At 35.5% G+C, this 19,386-nt stretch overlaps 1 protein-coding gene across 5 annotated transcripts in view; it reads right to left on the minus strand.

The window, feature by feature from the left end:
* Positions 1–193: 193 nt before the first annotated feature.
* Positions 194–19,386, minus strand: part of LOC123551200 (F-actin-monooxygenase MICAL3-like) — an 87,685-nt gene continuing 68,492 nt past the window's right edge. For 3 of the 5 annotated variants that reach the window (XM_053540815.1, XM_053540812.1, XM_053540813.1), the window contains 7 exons: positions 15,749–18,596; positions 15,300–15,391; positions 10,734–11,041; positions 9,325–9,398; positions 8,160–8,249; positions 5,423–5,537; positions 194–4,037 (listed from right to left, as the gene is read on the minus strand). In XM_053540815.1, the coding sequence (XP_053396790.1) occupies positions 3,923–4,037; positions 5,423–5,537; positions 8,160–8,249; positions 9,325–9,398; positions 10,734–11,041; positions 15,300–15,391; positions 15,749–18,596 (3,642 nt within the window). In that variant the 3' untranslated portion in view covers positions 194–3,922. The remainder of the gene's footprint in view (positions 4,038–5,422; positions 5,538–8,159; positions 8,250–9,324; positions 9,399–10,733; positions 11,042–15,299; positions 15,392–15,748; positions 18,597–19,386) is intronic. The other 2 variants (XM_053540814.1, XM_053540816.1) reach the window with 2 other exon arrangements.

A 19,386-nucleotide genomic window follows, 5' to 3' on the forward strand; every position in this document is an offset into this window, starting at 1 on the left:
ATCTTAGAAATTTCCAGAGCCTGGACCAGGATTTGAACATAAGATCTCTGGATTGTTAGTCAAGCTTGTTGCTGCTAGACCACTCGGCCACAGCCATGCACCATATGGGATTTCCCATGTATTGTTACTGACTAAACTGTTTTAAAAATGCTGTACAAACATAATATATAAATATATACGGAGCAACAGCAGATCGTTTTTAATGACGTTTATTAGACATTATCACAACCTTATCTGTAACAAGGTTCTTAGTACATGCAGTAAAAGACTGTACATTCAACTATACAATACAATACTGTACATTTATATACCATTGATTTCACAGCTTACATAACACTCGTACCAAGCAACATTATCGTTAACATATACACATCATATCTGTAAATAATGTTCATAACAAAAAGGAGTTTTCTTTAATATCGGGCATATAATACTTGTAAAAATATCCTGAATACAGAACTTTTTAACCTTTACCCTGCTAAATTTCTAAAATGGACTGGTCCAGCATTCAATCTGGGCAGTACCATTTATTATTCAAAGGGGTGTTAACTGAAAATTTACAGACTGAATAGCGAACAGTAGCACACAGATGTGCAGGCTGGTTGCAAAGGCAGAATCACTTGCCGCAAGCAGGCTCAAGGTTAAAAATATAAGCATTTCTGTCATTTACCATCACAATTGCACAGAAATGTTTTCATCTTTACATTTTGGACTGTTCAAAATATTCTTGTAAAAAAGTATTTGTTTTACAAAATGCCCCTCTGCAAAGCAAAAAGCTTCAGTATGTACAGAAATGACTAGAAAAAGTGCATAATTACAGAGACATGTTCTATATTTAAATCACTTCAAAGGATTTCTTTCCATAAATACTACAGTAAAAAGCATCTGTAAATTATTAAACTACATGTCACATAGGTTAAAAGTTACACCACACAAACTGAAAAAAAAAATGTCCATCCATGTAGCAGTTTGTTCCCACTTAATTTTATTAATTTTGATTAAACCAAAAAAAAACCCAAAAAACACTAGCATCAAGACAGATTTTAACAATTTTAAAAACTGGCTAGAAGTATAGAACTGTAGTAAGTCTACATTATTCAGCTCTGCTAAAGGGTATATACAAATAAATTAATCACAGTAATCAACCTTAACTTTTAACAATAACCAGCAGAACTTAGACTGCATAATCTAGGTGTAACAAAAACAATCAAAATGAATCTAGAAAAAGGCACTTGCTAAAAATACTAAACTGTGTGTTTACATTTAATTTGTTCATACGACACCGTGTAAACACCATTGTTCTAGAAAACTACTATGTGTAAAACATAGGTCAAAACATGCTTGTTTCTTAAATCTCCTTTCTTTTGTGAAAGCAAAAACAAGCTTCTTTCCAAAGCTATTTTTTTGTGAAAGCCAAGTTGCAACTTTACATTAAAAAATCAATATAGCATCTAAGCCTGGTAGATTGTGGATATTTTCCAAAATTGAAGAAAAAACAAACAAACAACAGGCATGATGCCTGGAATTCAAGGAATTCTTCAGAACAAGGACTTTTTTTAATTAATGAAAAAATGGGCACTTAACAATACTTCTAACAGAAGACAGTTAATAATGTTTCTAACAGAGTACAAGTACCAGTTATTTAATGGTCTAGCAATAAACAGGACATCCTCCCTTCATTTTTAAATTACAAACAAGACTTAATAAGACATTCATCATTTCTATTCTTCCATACTGTCAAAAAAGTTCAATTATAAAAATTATAAATACCCGTGAAAAAAAAAAACACAACCATAATGATCTTTGAATAATAAGACATTTTGCATTTAGTTAAAATTTTTAGTTCACTGCACCCTACTTTTTTCTGAAAACTAGAGTTTCACAAATTATGACCGTGTTATGTTGACTAAACTATGATGAGATTCTTCGTTTAGCTTCAATAATTCTGACCATCTAAAAATGAGAAATTCCAACTATTAAATAAAAAGAAATTCTCACCTCTGACTATTCAATAAAAAGAAATTATGACTGTTTAATAATGAAAAATTCTGGGAGTTTAATAACGAGAAATTCTGATCCTTTAATAATGAGAAATTCCAACCTTTTAATAACGAGAAATTCTGAAAGTTCAATAATGAGAAATTCTGGCAGCATAGTAATAACAAGCAAATAAAATGATTCCCAGCAACATCAAAAACTTAACTTTTGACACCAGGGCATATCAATGTTTGCATTTAGCCACAACCAAAAGACATTTCTTATACCATCATGTAAACAGGCATTCAAAACAGTCTCGCATAAATTTCATCAAAAGTGACAATTCAGTTTAGTAAAATTCACAAAAATGTGTCATTCACCTACCATTCATAAAAATTTATTCACAAACTATGTCTATAGGTTTTTAACATAAATAAGCATTAATAAATATTGTAATATTTACAATTTTCTTTAGCACAAAGTGAAAATATTACTTGCACAATCTGGATATTTCTTACTTCTTACATATCATTTATATGCAATTACATATAATGGTCACAATTCTTCTTTTACATACACACATCTATACTCGAGTTTTCTTTTTTCACAAGAGTTACTGTATACCCAAAATCATTCCGTTTCTCTTCATTCTAACATTTCGAAACAGAATGTGCATAGTTTTTGCAGATTCACACTTTCTCATGTTAATATTTTATGCACATAACCTGCAGGTACACCTATCAATGAATAAATAAAACACGTATACCTCTTTTGCAAACTGATATATAATTTGAACCATCAAACCACGCCTCAAGCTAGTGAACTGTGAAACCTTTCTTTTCTTTCTTTTTCAGTTTTTCTTGATGTTTGTGATACTTGAAATATCATCAAAATAGAACCATTCCTTAACAAAGCTTACAGATGTTTACTAATGATCCCATAGTAAAATTCAGTATCATCATGTTCAGTGTTGGTTATCTCCCATGGTTTTATTAACCCTTAACCTGCTAAATTTCTATAATGAACTTGTCCATCTTTCAATTTGGACAGTACCATTAACTGTTAAAAGGGGTGCTTACCAAAAAGATACTGACTGAATGGCGATCAGTGCAGACCATGATCAGACTGCACGGATGTGCAGGCTGATCTTGGTCTACACTGGTCGAAAAGGCAGAATCACTTGCCGCCAGCACGCTAAGGGTTAACAAGATGGGACAGTAACAAGACTGGCTTACAAATATGCAATATTGTATCATCTTCAAAGTAAACATGAACAGTAAGATGGTTTTTTACTAATTTGGTATTATGTGATCAGTAAAAGGGTCAGCTTTTGTAGAAATTTTCTATTCGGTATAGCATTCAGATGCCTATTACATTCATCATCCAGCTAGGTTCTATATTCAGACGCTTCAGCACCCGGATGCCAGTTAGGTTTCATATGCAGATGCCCGTCATGTTCAGCATATGAATGCCAGTTTGGTTCTACATTTAGACACCTAACATGTTCAGCATGCGAATGCCAGTTCAGTTCTACATTTAGACACCTAGCATGTTCAACACCCGGATGCCAGTTAGGTTTCATATGCGAATGCCAGTTCGGTTCTACGACACTGAGCATGTTCAACAACCGGATGCCAGACAGGTTTTATATTCAGATGCCTAGCATGTTCAACATCCGAATGCCAGTTAGGTTCTGCATCTAGATGCCAGTTCAGCTATACACCTGATCGACAAATAAGTTCTGTCTCCAGATGCCAATTATGTTTTGCACCCGGTGGCTAGTTGAGTTCTGCACCAGGATGCTGGTTTTAGTTCTACATCCAGATGCTAGTCAGTTTGTAAAAACCTAACAAACATACATAGTAAAATGTCACAGCATTAGACTGGTCAGGTTTTATGGAGTATTTAAGCAGATGATGAAAATGATGAACAGTTAAGTATGATGTCATGATGCTTTCACTGGTCTGGTTTTACGGAGTATTTTGGATCCCGACGTCGGGGACAGCGAAAACCCTTTGGCCCTCATCACGTTCTCTAAGTCTCTATCTTCTTCTCTTTCTCTAAAAACAACAAAATGAACCAAATTAATTATGGCTATTTCTTGCTATGTACAAGTATCTTAAAGCTTGAAGGAAAAGAAAATGCACATACAAAATCTTCAAATATTTTGTCAATCAGTAACATAAGCTAGGTAGTGCAATATTAGGTCTGGCACCTGATTGGTTGTCACAATTAAAAACATGTGTTAACATGATTGAATTTATACCTATATTTTACAACATACCTTGTATTTTTGTCATTTTTTCCCTCAAAATTTCAATATGTTTCCTAATATTCTTGTAACAATTACAAATCTCAGGTAATGGAGCTTATGGTAGGATATCATCAAGTACCCGTGCATATTTTCTCCTTTCAAAACATTTCTTTTTTATATACATTGGCAATACAGATGTTTCACTCCACATCCCAATCAACATCAATTTTCCAAAATACAAAGACCCAACAAAAAAAAATAAATAAAAACGCATCAAGGCTTAATGTCGCACTGATATAATTATAGGTCATATGGCAACTTTCCAGCTTTGATGGTGGAGGAAGACCCCAGGTGCCCTTCTGTGCATCATTTCATCACGAGCAGGCAACTGGGTAGAACCACCGACATTCCGTGAGCCAGCTGGATGGCTTCCTCACATGAAGAATTCAACGCCCTGAGTGAGGCTCGAACCCACATCGATGAGGGGCAAGTGATTTGAAGTCAGCGACTTTAACCACTCCGCCACGGAAGCCCCTTTGATTCGTTTGTAAGGAAATTATACAGTCAGACTAGAAGACACTTAACATTTAACAGGAACTACATTTTTGTGTAACTTTCTGATAAAAGGTAAATTAAAGTTGAGTTGTTGCACAGCAAATTTAAAATCAGCATCTTTACACAGTTATATCATGCTTCAAAATCATGCACCTGTCACCAAAGAAGACAAAATAAACTAACAAAATATATTTTGATGAATAAAATAAAACACTTGCTTTTTCCCCCTTTAAAAACAATACACTACCTTTATGATCATTTCATAACAAACAAACTTAACACCTGCTTTCTGCTCCAAAATACAGAAACTGAATTTTCAAATTTCGATCAAACAAATTAACATGGTTCCCACACTTAGCCTTTGCAAAATATCCTCCTTGTCACTATTTTCTTTGCACTTCTTTATACCAATTTTTCGAAGATGTGAATCACTTTTAGGAAAGTTTTACCTTTTATTATGCAGAAATTATTGACTTACATCTTTGTAATTCTAAACTGAGGTCTACATAAAAATTTATTAACCAACCTACTAATTGAAATTTCCCGACCTGGTAATTTTTTTTTCCTATTCCATAATGTGAAGGAACCATAAATTTTACAAGAAAACCAAAGGACACAGTTTCTCGTTTACTGTACCTGACTCTTTCCTCCTCTAACATAGCAACTAATTTATCCCGTTCTTCGACGACCTCGATCAATTCACTGTAGATTTTCTGTTCCCGCTCACGCTGTAGCGGAGATTTGAGCGAGTCTGCAAACAACAAGCGAGTTAGTGACATGCAGAGCAATTAGTACATTCAAAATAAATTGTTCAATCTATAGATATATATAAAGTATTAAAACAGAATTCAAAGGATACGTAGTCTTGACAATGGAAACAGGATTGATAAATCTTCCTTTTTTAAAGTCATTGAATTCACTGATGAAGAATTCCCTTAAAAATCAAGAACAGCAGAATACCTTAACACAAAGTATAATCATTTTTCAAAAATCTTTTTTATTTTCAGTATTTCATTAAACTCTGGATAAATGACTTGCATATATTTTGAAAATGCAATGTAAGAAGAATGAATGATTTTCTTTTTCCATGTAACGATATGTATCCTTTGATGATAAAATTGAAAATAACAAAACTGTAATATATTTGAAAGAATTTTAAAACAACAAAAAAAAAAAATAGAAAATAAATTTTGCTAATCTAAATCAAACTTTGTTTAAAATTAAATATATACGTAGAAATTGTAGACTGCAATCCATAATAAGTAAACAACTTTATAAGCTGTGAAAATATTAACACAGATCAATATTTATACTTTTTAATTCATCAACTACTTTGTGTGGGTAAGATGCAAAATTTATGCAAAGAGTTTTTTTCTTAAATATGGGTAACTGAAAGTTCTAAGTTATATTCAGAGTAAATGTGAGTACTTTTGAAGGGAAAGTGGCTAGTGATGATTGTCACTCTAAATGAAGTTATGATTTTGATATAATAAAGTAAGTACCAATAAATGACATTACATACACCTGTTATATTATCTATATTAAAGGGGGGTAATTCCAGTTACCTTGTTATATTGTCGGGTTTAATGAAAAATGTTATGCACCTAGTCATATATAAAACTTAACTGATTAATAATTTCCTGCAACTGCACTGGTTGCAAAGGCAAAACCACTTGCCACCAGCAGGCTAAAGGTTAAAACTGCTATTGTATGACTGAAAATTGTGACATTGACCTTTATCTGCTCTCAAAAATGAAAGATTGTACACATTCTAAAATCACCAAAGTTACGGATTTTGACTATGATAAGGGCCATAACTCTTACAATACTGGTCTGAACTTAAACTGACATGGACATAAAATTTACTGATCACTTAGATTGAAGAGGACTGGAGGATTCAAACAGATGAAATAGATGAAACAGTGTATTTTTTCAGACAACATTCAAGAGATGAAACATGCTCCAAAGCTCTTCTTTATGCTTAACACAATTTTTCAACAATATTTAGATAATGCGGTGACAGTCAGAAATATCACTACCTAGATTCTGTACCAGTGCTAAATTTGGACACCAAATCAAAGCCGTAACTTCAGAAAGGTTGTTTTTTTTCAATTCCATTCGATTTTATTCAGGTACAAAATTGTAAATATAAGATACACAGCAAAAACTGTGTTTAATACAGCACAAACCATATATAAACAAATGGTACAGTTGTAAGACCCGTAGAAGTAACAATGCACCTATTTCCAGTAGAGTTCTCACTGGTTCAGTAATTACAAACATACTGTTTTCATCAACCCATGAAGAATGCTGCCATACTGGAGGATAACATTTGCTAAACATCGACAACAATTTATACTTAAAATATTTTATCTGAAAAGGCTAAATCTAAAATACTTCCAAAAAGGCCTGACAAAAATAACTTTTCAGAAAAGCCTGGCAAAGAATCTACCCAGCAAAGACAACCAATGAAATGAAATGTAATGGATAGTTTTGGTTAAAGCCAAGTGCAATAACTGATTCTAATGTGCAATCTCAAAGTCAGTATCTACAGTGCTACATCTTCAAAGTACAGTTAGGCCGAGAAAATCTAGCAAAAATGTACAAGAAAGAATACGGAATAAAAAAACATTCAACACCATCCAGTTATTTGTGTTATTAATCGATAAACATTGAATTTGTTTAAAGATAATATTCTGGAAAATATATTTGAAGGGAAGTGTTGTACAAGGGATGGTAAAATCTATGAAGCATAGCACCAAAAAAAAAAAAACAGTATAGATTTATGCAAATGGTGGCCTCGATGTTAAACTATTGCAACTGTACTAAAAGGTATGTTTACTAAACACATATGCCCCCAATGACGGCCAGCCGAATGTAAACGGGTACTTAATTTCTTGTCTTAACTATGCTGTGACCCCAAAAATGAAAGGGGTCATCTATTGTTAGCAAGCAATCACCTTCAAGTTTGACTGCTGCAGATCCCAAAATCCTCGAGTTGTTGATAGGAAACCCCTTTCAGTGAAAATCTTTCTCACTCAGGGGATCACTGTGACACTGGCTTTTCAAATACTAACATCAACACCCCACATTCCACCCTCCCAAAAGAGGTTCTCTTCAAACCACAGATCAAACAAATTCTTTTTTCAGTTTAAAAAACACCTACTGACCCCTAAAATAAAACTTGGGACATCTTGAAACCACAGCCAATCATCCTTAAAAAGTTTAACAGAAACACTGGTATATATAAGCATGGTCTATGGGCAGACATACAGACAGACCAACCAACATGATCGAAACAATATGCCCCCTCCTTCAAAGGGGGCATAATTGGGTCAGCAGCAATAGTTTTGTACCGAGGCAGTGAAATTACCATTTCTGCAAATGGCCTCCCGATATTTAGATATTTTGGCCTCGTTTGGTTCCTCAAAAACCTCATCGTCAAAGAGGTCCAAATCTAACCCTGTACAACAACAATAAATACACTATCCCTTTCACTTACTTTAGCTTCATAACATACATATATAACTACTCTAACACATGAAATCGAATTCTGATTTGTTTTCATTCCTGTAATATTAAATTCCAGTTTAGGCCTTTTTTTGACCATGTAATTCATAGCTAAGTGCTGATCATTCCTTGTTCTTGTGTTTCTTGAAGAAGAATTTTGGTTTTAATATCTTTTGGGGAAAAAATCTGAGCTTATGTCTTGCAGCTCCTCTACTGATCTAACCAGACAGTCAACTATTTACAACTGGTGACAGAAAGTTCATACATTTAATACATCTGTGTCTTTTTTAAAAAAAAAAGAAGAAATATTACTACAATCTAAACGATAAAACATGCATCTACTTCACAACTGGATAGTTATATGGGATATCACAAAACCTTGATCAAAATCTAAACCATGCTGTCACAAGAGACTAGGTTCAACTTAACTGGGTACCTACAGTGTAATACTTTCTTAAAATCATTCTTGAAAGAGGCACATTAGTCAAAACTTTAACAACAAATCAAGCATTTGTGATAATTTCTGTGAATATCTCACTATGCATTACTGCAGCTTAAAAACAAAATTGAGCCGCACCATGAGAAAACCAACATAGTGCATTTGCGACCAGCATGGATCCAGACCAGCCTGCGCATCCATGCAGTCTGGTCAGGATCCACGCTGTTCACTTTCAAAGCCTATTGCAATTAGAGAAACCGTTCGTGAACAGCATGGATCCTGACTAGACTGCACGGATGCACAGGCTGGTCGGGATCCATGCTGGTCGCAAACACACTATGTTGGTTTTCTTATGGCACAGCTCAAATGATCTACACTTTTCGGCAAAGTATATTTGCTTCTGAATCAGTCACGTTAATTACAGCCTTCTTTTAAAACCCTCATATTAAGCAGTTTACAGTTTGTGCAAAATCTCACAAAAAGTCTTGCGAGTTAAAACTGAGGTTCACTACCAATTCACACTAAGGAGAAATGGTCTCATGCACAACTATGGACATGCACATTGACAGCTATGTATATGAGAACATACCATCTAGTGCCATACTTTCTCGCAGCTGATGCTGAAGTCTGCCTTGTCTGTCTTCAAGCTCCAGCTCTCTTGCACTAAAATACAACAGGAAGGTCAGTGGGTAACTCAATACTGTGTAGTATGTAACAACTGACTCGCGCTTTTGATGATTCCTTACATGAATAAGAGGTGAAAGACAAATGATTTCAGAAACAAATGTCTTTTATCAAATCGACATGGAGAACATTTTGCCTCGTTCGACGATCAAACTCAAGACCCCACAATCAACAGATCTGCACTCTCCGTATTGAGCTAAGCGGGCAGGCAAAAGTTATTTGACAGAAAAAAACCTGACCTTCTACTACAATGATGAAACTGAACTGAAGTCTTTGAAATATAATGATATAATTTCTGTTTATAAACATTAATTTCCTGCACGTTGTTTAAATACACTACTATAAGAAAAGAGTGCTTTAAAGGAATTATTTCATTTTACATCATTTATCCTATAATTTGTAAAATACTGTAACTTCTGGTAAATAAGCGTATACGCTTATAATAATTTTAGTGACACTTTTATGCGCCTATTTTTGATATGCGCTTACACTTAAGCTAAAAATAAGCACTTATTTTTGATATGCCCTTATAGACAAGCCGTGTGCACCTACTTTTGATTATACTAGGAATAATGACAGTGCTTACCTTGGTTGAGGAAACAAAAGAAACATGGTCATGGACCTGGGCAGTGAACTACTTCCTTTTATTTCATAGGCCAATAGTATTTATACATAATGAAAACATAATGAACTTCATAATTTGCAAAATATGTTCAATCTCTCGGGCCCTTCAATAATTGTTTAACAGTAAGATTGTAGCATTTTATTCATACTCTTTTCAAAAATTTACAAAAGAATAACAAACTGTTATGACAGCGCAAACAACTTTTCTGGTATTCAAACTTTTACTTTAACTTACTGAAACATTTTCTGCTCCAAAAGCATGATTATCGTAAATAATTATCGTTCCTTTATTAGACAATAGACGTTATAATCTTTTAACACCCATCGGCTATTCAACAGGTAAGAAAACTTGTCACCTGTATTTATGATAAACAATTATCACTGTATAATACCATTAATTACATCTTTTTTCTGCATCTGTTGTTTGTTTACCAGTAATCGGATATGCGCCTACTTTCAAGACAAAATCTTGGTAAGGGCATGACATGCGCTTATTATCCCATACGGAATAACGGTAAGGCCGTATGCGCTTACTTTTGATATGCTCTTATATTCGAATATGCGCTTATTTACCAGATTCTACAGTATGGTATGCAAGACAATAGTCTACCACTGATTGTAGATGCAGGTGGAAACATCTGGCTTCCCAAATAAACTGCAAAATAAACATCTTTATAAGGTGTAACATACCTGACCATAAGTTCTGACTCGAGCCTCACAAGCGCATTCTTATCATGGACCAAGTTAAACCATTCCTGCATGAGTTCTGTTTCGGATCGCACACCCTCAGGACCTTCTCCGCGCAGTGCCCTCTCCACTGACACTCCGCGTTCCTCCAACTCGCGTTGTTTTACGTCCACTTCCTGCAGTTTCCGCTGGATTTCCTGAGCCTGGCGGAGCCGTTTCTGTTCCTGCTGTTTTTGTTGCTTTCTGGCCGCATGCTGGATCTTCCTTGTTATTCTCGCATTCAATTCTTCCTCAGACAAAGGTCCATGGTCCTTTAAAAGAGAATAGGAAAGTACTTACATGTCAACCATCAAACAAAGGTCAATGGTCCTTTAAGGGACATTCATCAAAATGTCATCATCATGAATACAGGTCAATGGTCCTTTAAAAGAAATTGGGGACAGACTTTTAAATGTCAACCATCAAGTATAGGTCCATGGTCCTTAAAGTGAAATCAGAGAAGTACTTATAAATGTAAGTATTCAGTCAAAGGTCCATGGTCCTTTAAATGGCATCAGAACAGTACCCACAAATGTCAATCATTAAAGGTCCATGGTCCTTTAAAGTGAAATCAGAGAAGTACTTATAAATGTAAGTATTCAGTCAAAGGTCCATGGTCCTTTAAATGGCATCAGAACAGTACCCACAAATGTCAATCATTAAAGGTCCATGGTCCTTTAAAGTGAAATCAGAGAAGTACTTATAAATGTAAGTATTAAGTCAAAGGTCCATGGTCCTTTAAATGGCATCAGAACAGTACCCACAAATGTCAATCATTAAAGGTCCATGGTCCTTTAAAGTGAAATCAGAGAAGTACTTATGAATGTAAGTATTCAGTCAAAGGTCCATGGTCCTTTAAATGGCATCAGAACAGTACCCACAAATGTCAATCATTAAAGGTCCATGGTCCTTTAAAGTGAAATCAGAGAAGTACTTATAAATGTAAGTATTCAGTCAAAGGTCCATGGTCCTTTAAATGGCATCAGAACAGTACCACAAATGTCAATCATTAAAGGTCCATGGTCCTTTAAAGTGAAATCAGAGAAGTACTTATAAATGTAAGTATTAAGTCAAAGGTCCATGGTCCTTTAAATGGCATCAGAACAGTACCCACAAATGTCAATCATTAAAGGTCCATGGTCCTTTAAAGTGAAATCAGAGAAGTACTTATGAATGTAAGTATTCAGTCAAAGGTCCATGGTCCTTTAAATGGCATCAGAACAGTACCCACAAATGTCAATCATTAAAGGTCCATGGTCCTTTAAAGTGAAATCAGAGAAGTACTTATAAATGTAAGTATTCAGTCAAAGGTCCATGGTCCTTTAAATGGCATCAGAACAGTACCCACAAATGTCAATCATTAAAGGTCCATGGTCCCTTAAAGTGAAATCAGAAAAGTACTTATAAATGTAAGTATTCAGTCAAAGGGCCATGGTCCTTTAAATGGCATCAGAGAAGTACCCACAAATGTCAATCATTGAAGGTCCATGGTCCTTAAAAGTGAAATCAGAAAAGTACTTATAAATGTCAGTTTTCAGTCAAAGGTCCATGGTCCTTTAAATGGCATTAGAGAAGTACCCACAAATGTCAATCATCAAAGGTCCATGGTCCTTTAAAGTGAAATCAAAAAAGGACTTATAAATGCAAATCACCTTCCAAAATTAATTGATATTTTTCTTTCTTAAGTGATTTTCTAAAACAGTTTATCTATGTAAACATGCATTTTGACATTAGTACTTTAAACAAGAGCAGCTGATTGCTGCTGTCTCCATAGGATGACACATGCCCCCGATGGCACTTTGAATGAATAGTTATGGCCGATGTTAGAGTTTAGGACAATTGGATCTTCAAGATTAAGGTCATTCAGGGGTCAAGGTCATAAAATTATCTGTCAGTGGGAAAGACTTATCAAAAATGGGTATTTTGTTAGTGTGACCTTGACCTTACTTGAGTTAGTATAAGTTTGTCATTTATGGATGGATTTTGAAATAACTAGACCTGGGTCTTGCGTGCGACATGTCGTCTTACTGTGCCACACATTTATGTGTAGTTACTTGAAAATTAGGGGTGGGCGATATACCGCGGTAGACCGGTTATTGCGATGTTTTTTTCCGACGATACGATATTGCGATATGATTTTCGAATACCGGTTATTTTATAACATTAAGTAACACTAACGTAAACCAAGAAGATTCACACAAAAAATCCTTTTCTAGCAGCTAGCACGATTCAACTTTGTTTTCATTTTTCTCCTTTCATTTCCGGTGCAGGTAGCAGACTGGTTTACAGCTATTTTACGGACCCAATTCCACATAATAAAACCAATAAGAAAATTTAGATAAATATAATTTCGTATTTGTCAGCGACTCATTAGTAATTTATCTATCAACTAGAATTTATTATTCATACAACAGCTATACCACTTTCCTCGTTTATAATCGGTGAATTGAGCAACCTGTGTAATATTATTGTATCCGTAAACCGAATGTAGTGCCGCACAATAAATCAAATAATATTTTGACGCAGTCTACTTTCGCTTTTGAATATTCGGTAATACTCCCCATAATCTAGTCAAAACTTTTTATTTTTTTGTTTACTGGTATTTTTATTTATTGAGAAGGTCGAGCAAACACTCGTGTTGTTGATACTAGTCATTTTACTCATTTTTAATTGAATAAATTTGAAAAAAAAAAAAAAACAGTATGATTCGTCATGTTTTTGTTCATTAAATAACTGGTACAACATATCGCAGTATATTGCAATATCCACATACAATATTGCAATATATCGCAATACCAATTTTCGTGGCAATACCCACCCCTATTGAAAATCCATCCATGGATGACAAAGATATGGACCGGACATGCCCATCAATGCACTATCATGAAAAATGACCTTTAACGTCTAAGTGTGACCTTGACCTTTGAGCTATGGACCTGGGTCTTGCGCGCGACACGTCGTCTTACTGTGGTACACATTCATGCCAAGTTATTTGAAAATCCATCCATCAGGCCTCCTAGCAGGCCTGAACAAAAATAAAGGTTTTTATAAAGGCTCCAATCTATGGAAATAAAGGCCTTTTAGTGTAAAATATTAAAAAATAAAGAGTAAATAAAGGCTATTTTTGTCGGAATTCTCGTTGAAAACACATAATATATAAAGGTATTTACTAAAAACATCTACATGTATGTGGTCTGGTGAACACAACAGCATTCTGAAAAACTCAAGAGGAAAGATACACAAGCAGTATCCTAATAACAACACTTAAAAGGGGGGAAGAAATACAGTAGTATAACCATTACTTGCTTTAAACTGGCACGGCAAGCAGTCTGAACAAAAATATAGGTTTTGAGTGAAAATTACAGGCTATTTGGCCATTTTAAAGGTTTTTTTCAGAAGATTTAAAGGTTTTAAAGGTTTGCTCTGAAATTAAAGGTTTTTAAAGGTTTTAAAGGTTTCACTAGGAGGCCTGATCCATGGATGACAAAGATATGGACCAGACACGCCCATCAATGCACTATCATGAAATATGACCTTGACCTTTGAGCTACAGACCTGGGTCTTGCGCATGACACGTCGTCTTACTGTGGTACACATTCATGCCAAGTTATTTGAAAATCCATCCATGGATGACAAAGATATGGACCGGACACGCCCATCAATGCACTATCATGAAAAATGACTTTTAACGTCTAAGTGTGACCTTGACCTTTGAGCTACAGACCTGGGTCTTGCACGGGACATGTCGTCCTACTGTGGTTCACATTCATGCCAAGTTATTTGAAAATCCATCCATGGATGACAAAGATATGGACCGGACACGCCAATCAATGCACTATCATGAAATATGACCTTTAACGTCTAAGTGTGACCTTGACCTTTGAGCTACAGACCTGGGTCTTGCGCGCGACACGTCGTCTTACTGTGCCACACATTTATGCCTAGTTACTTGAAAATCCATCCATGGATGACAAAGATATGGACCGGACACACCTATCAATGCACTATCATGAAAAATAACCTTTAATGTCTGTGACCTTGACCTTTGAGCTACGGACCTGGGTCTTGCGCACGACAAGTCGTCTTACTGTGGTACACATTCATGCCAAATTATTTGAAAATCCATCCATGGATGACAAAGATATGGACCGGACACGAAAATTGCGGACAGACCGACAGACGGTTCAAAAACTATATGCCTCCCTTCGGGGGCATAAAAAGAAATTCAATGTAAAATGTGACACAAACTAAATATATTAAAATGAAAACTTCATTCTTCAAAAGTATGTTTTTGCTCAGAAAACAAGTTATTGCTAGTCATAAAACTTTGGCGTATGCCCTTAAAACAGGATGTTAAAACTAAATATCTTTAAAATAGTTCTCGGGATCTAACATCTGCTAAATCTGTCAGGAGACAACTTTCCTTGTTAACCAAGGAATTAACAAATTATCAGGGGAAAAAAAAAATTTCCGTTCATTTGCTAAATATGACATTTAAATTTCAATCATAGTAATGAAACGTAAACTTACAGATTTTGTTCGGCGAGACTGCGAGTCATTCAGAGATGTCATGCTTGTGCCCATACTAGGGAACTCTTCCTCAGAGTCTGTGAAATCATCAACTGTAAGACAAACTTGATTATAAATAAACCAGAAAGTTCTATAAAGTTTTAATGTTTTCTTAAGATGCTTTTCCTTTTATAACAACTAAGTCAGATGTAATGATAAAATTGAAATACTATAGTGAAATATAAAACCTTTCATTCTCAAGACATTAAAATGTTACTATGGGAAGGTTTAGATCAAATTACAAGTCATGAATTCTAAGAGCATGAAAAACAAAAGATAAAATCACTATTAAAAACTGGACTAGACTGCAAGTTGTGACGTAACTGATAAACTTTTACTATTGAAAATATTAATGAAATTCCAATCTGAAATAAAAATAATCAAATATCAAACATTCAAAAATGTTTTACCTGAAGCTTTAGGTGGCACTATCCTCCCTCGCAGAGCTGGACGTTTTCCAGGCTTTTCTGAAAATACAGCACCAATCTTGAGCTGATTCATATTTTCAGACAATAAACTTTCTTCATCCATAGAAACTGTTTTCCTTTTCTTTTTATCTTTCTTTTTATCAGTTTTCGGTGTTTTTGTCTTTTTCTTTTTCGCAGATTTGTCTTCCAATGTGTCAGTGGAAGATGACTTATCACGATCTTTGAATTCTTTTGGTTTGTCTGTTGGCGTTTTAACCCCAGATAGAATAGAAGCTAACAGCGACCTTTTCTTTTTATCCTTTTTAACTTCAGAGTTAACTTCTAAGTTCTCTATGGATGAAAGACTACTTTCCCTGCTTTTGCTCTTTTTCTTTTTCTTACCTTTAGCTTTGGTTGGAGAACCATTTGAAAAGGGAATTTCTGGAGTAAAACTAACCGAGACTTTTTGTAAAGGAGTTTTTAATTCATCACTTTCTGCTGCACTAGCATAATTACTCTGAGAGGACTCTGTGCTTACAGTTCTTTTATATTTTGACACAGATGGAGTATCTCGTAATCCTAATTCCTCGTCACTTTTCAACCTTGCTCTCTCCCGAGCCTCATCACGAGCCTTTTCGATTTCTGCCTTTCGTATATCACGAATACGATCAGGACTAAGCATTGCAGGTTCAGAAGATTTCGGAGGAGTCGGTAAAATTCTTTTCCGTGCATCTACCGACTCTCCTTCCTTTCCCACTGCTTTTCTTTTCGGTTTTATTGAAGTGGCAGGTGTAAAAAATTTCTCCTCTATCACGTCATTTTCACTATCGTCAGCAAATGGAATATCGTCCGATTGTTCCCCTACACTGTTTCCTGAAAGACTTGGTTTCAAAGACTTTTTCAGAGCACTGGCGACTGGTATACGCTTCTTTTTTGTATCAGTTTCACTTGCACTGTCTTTATCAATATTCAATTTGGAGTAATCCACTGTGATTTTAGTCCGTAGTCCACTACTTTCACTAGATTTATCTAAAACTTTACTAACATTTTTTTCTGGCTTCCCAGGTTTTGATTCCCCTGGCTTAGGGGGTAATGGTCTTGGTTGGCTTGTTATCACAGGCTTTCGATTTTCATTTGGTGATGGGGTATTCGTGCTAGAGTCATTAGAGTCTGTATTTGAGGAGTAAGCTTTTTTCATAAAATTACTTTGAAACACTTGCGGTGATTTGGATCCGACAGGTTCTGGAAGCTTTCTCCCTGTTCCCTGTTTAACAGTTCTAGATTGTGTTGGCGAGGTCTGAGATTCTATTGGCAGTGGCGGCAATGGTCGCCATGTTTTCTGAGATGCCTCAGCTGAGTTTATTGAGTTCAAGCTACTTGTAGAACTTGAACTTCCCCATGCATCCTTTTCTAGATGGTTTGACTCCACAGAACCTTCCCGACTACCATGTTTATAAGCGCGAATAATTGTTTTGGTGGTATTTTTAACAGGATCTGTTTCGTCAATTTCCTGCTTTATTTTCTTTGGTGGTTTTAAACTACCTGATTTCTTTTTCTTAACATCCACTGATTGAACACATTTAGATGTTTCTGGTTTTGAACTAATTTTTGTTTGAACAAAACTTGGCAATATGGACTTTTTAGAAGGTTCTTTTTTACTTGCACTACTTTCATTTTCAACAAGACTCTCTGTAACTTCTTTCAAATCTGATGCAGATTTTTCATTCAAACTTGTTTCTGGTGTTTCATACATACTGCTATTTCTCTCTGACCGAGGAGAAACATAGTCACTTTTATCTGAAGCATCGCCCATCTCCGACCTAGGAGACATGTACTCTGAAGCTGGTGATGCCGGAGAGGCGTCAAGAGCTTCTTCTGCATGCAAAGTTGCATCTAAATCTTCATCTTCTTTCCCAGCATTGTCAAATGGTTCTTCGCCATCATTATCCTCATCAAGGACCTGACTTAATGTCATGTGGTAATCTCTCAACATATCTGAATCAGGCCTTTCATCTTCCCTCTCTTGAGCAAGAATATTTTTATTATATTCAAACTCTTCGGACAGAGAACTTGATGCAGTATGACAAGGCGAATGACTAGGGGTGGATATAGTGAAACTATCTGAACTACCAGACTTCTTAAGTTCTGAATTGGATTTACCAGATCTATGGCTCCCCCGAGCCCTTCGCGTCACAAACTTATCATCGAGATATTGAATACATCGTTCAATTTCATCATCGTCTTTTTGTTCCTTAATCTCACTTACACTCTGCAACACTTTCAGTGTAGTCTCCCCTGATCCTCCGGTAGAACCAGAGTTATCACTCATTTGCTGAACACTTCTTAAAACAGACTTTTCAGTTGTCCCTAGTTCATTTAATGAACCAGATTTATTTCTATCAGAAAGTGATTCCTTTGAATTTCTAAGCTCTTCGTCAGATTTCTTTAGTTTATCTGCACTTGAGCTTGAGTTAGAAACTGACCTTCCATTCTTATCAAAATCACTACTTGATAAAGAATTTTTAGACTTTGATCTACTTGAACTTAGCACACTTTCTGAACGTGAGCCTGTTGAATCTCTAGACGAAAGCTGTCGCCGATATTGATGAAAAACATCATCATCAACTTCACTGTCACTAGAACCGTTCAACTCGTCATTAGAGTCACTCAATGACTCAGATCTGTGATCCATGTCAACAAGAAGCTGCTCCATTGCTCGACTAACTGCCACCTTTTCATCGTCTTCAATAAGTGGTTCGTACTCTGCCGAAACAAACGCTTCATCAAGGTCATCATCTGTGTTATTGCTCTCATTTTGCTGTGCTTTAATGTCCAATACATGGGAACCAACCTTAAAAATGATAAAAAAGAAGTTAAAAACGGGATCACCAAATGTATATGGAGTCACAGGATATTTGGTTATTATGTATTAATTATGTTTGCAGATCAATGTCTTTTAATCTTAGATTGCATTGAAAATATATTAGACCTAAATCAATATTTGAAAATATGAAAAACTAGAAAATGCTTTTGTAAAAAAGCGCATGTCTCCCCCAATGCAAAGTCCTATAGGCACGAAGTCAATAGGGGTCAGGAGCGAAAGTCAAAGAGACACTGATGGTTGGCTGCAATAGGGATCATCTACTTGGCATGTCCAGTCATCCCGCTAAATTTCAACACTAGTGGCCTTGTGGTTCTCAAGTCACTGTTCAGGCTCCTGTGACCTTGACCTTTGATCAAGTGACCTCAAAATAAATAGGGGTCATCTACTCTGCATGTCCAATCATCCTATTAAGTTTCAACATTGTAGGTCAAGTGGTTCTCAAGTTATTTCCAAAAAATGATTTTACATGAACAGGCCACTGTGACCTTGACCTTTATTAGGCAGACACCAAAATCAATAGGGGTCATCTACTCTGCTTGTTCAATCATCCTATGAAGTTTCAACATTCTGGGTCAAGTGGTTTTCAAGTTATTGATCGGAGCTGGTTATCAATGTTCAGGCCCCTGTGACCTTGACCTTTAACGGAGTGACCCCAAAAACAATAAGGGTCATTTACTCTGCATGAACAATCATCCTATGAAGTTTCAACATTCTGGGTCGAGAGGTTCTCAAGTTATTGATTGGAAATGGTTTTCCA

The sequence above is a fragment of the Mercenaria mercenaria genome, chromosome 4 (assembly GCF_021730395.1).
Source record: "Mercenaria mercenaria strain notata chromosome 4, MADL_Memer_1, whole genome shotgun sequence".
Taxonomy (NCBI): Eukaryota; Metazoa; Mollusca; class Bivalvia; order Venerida; family Veneridae; genus Mercenaria; species Mercenaria mercenaria.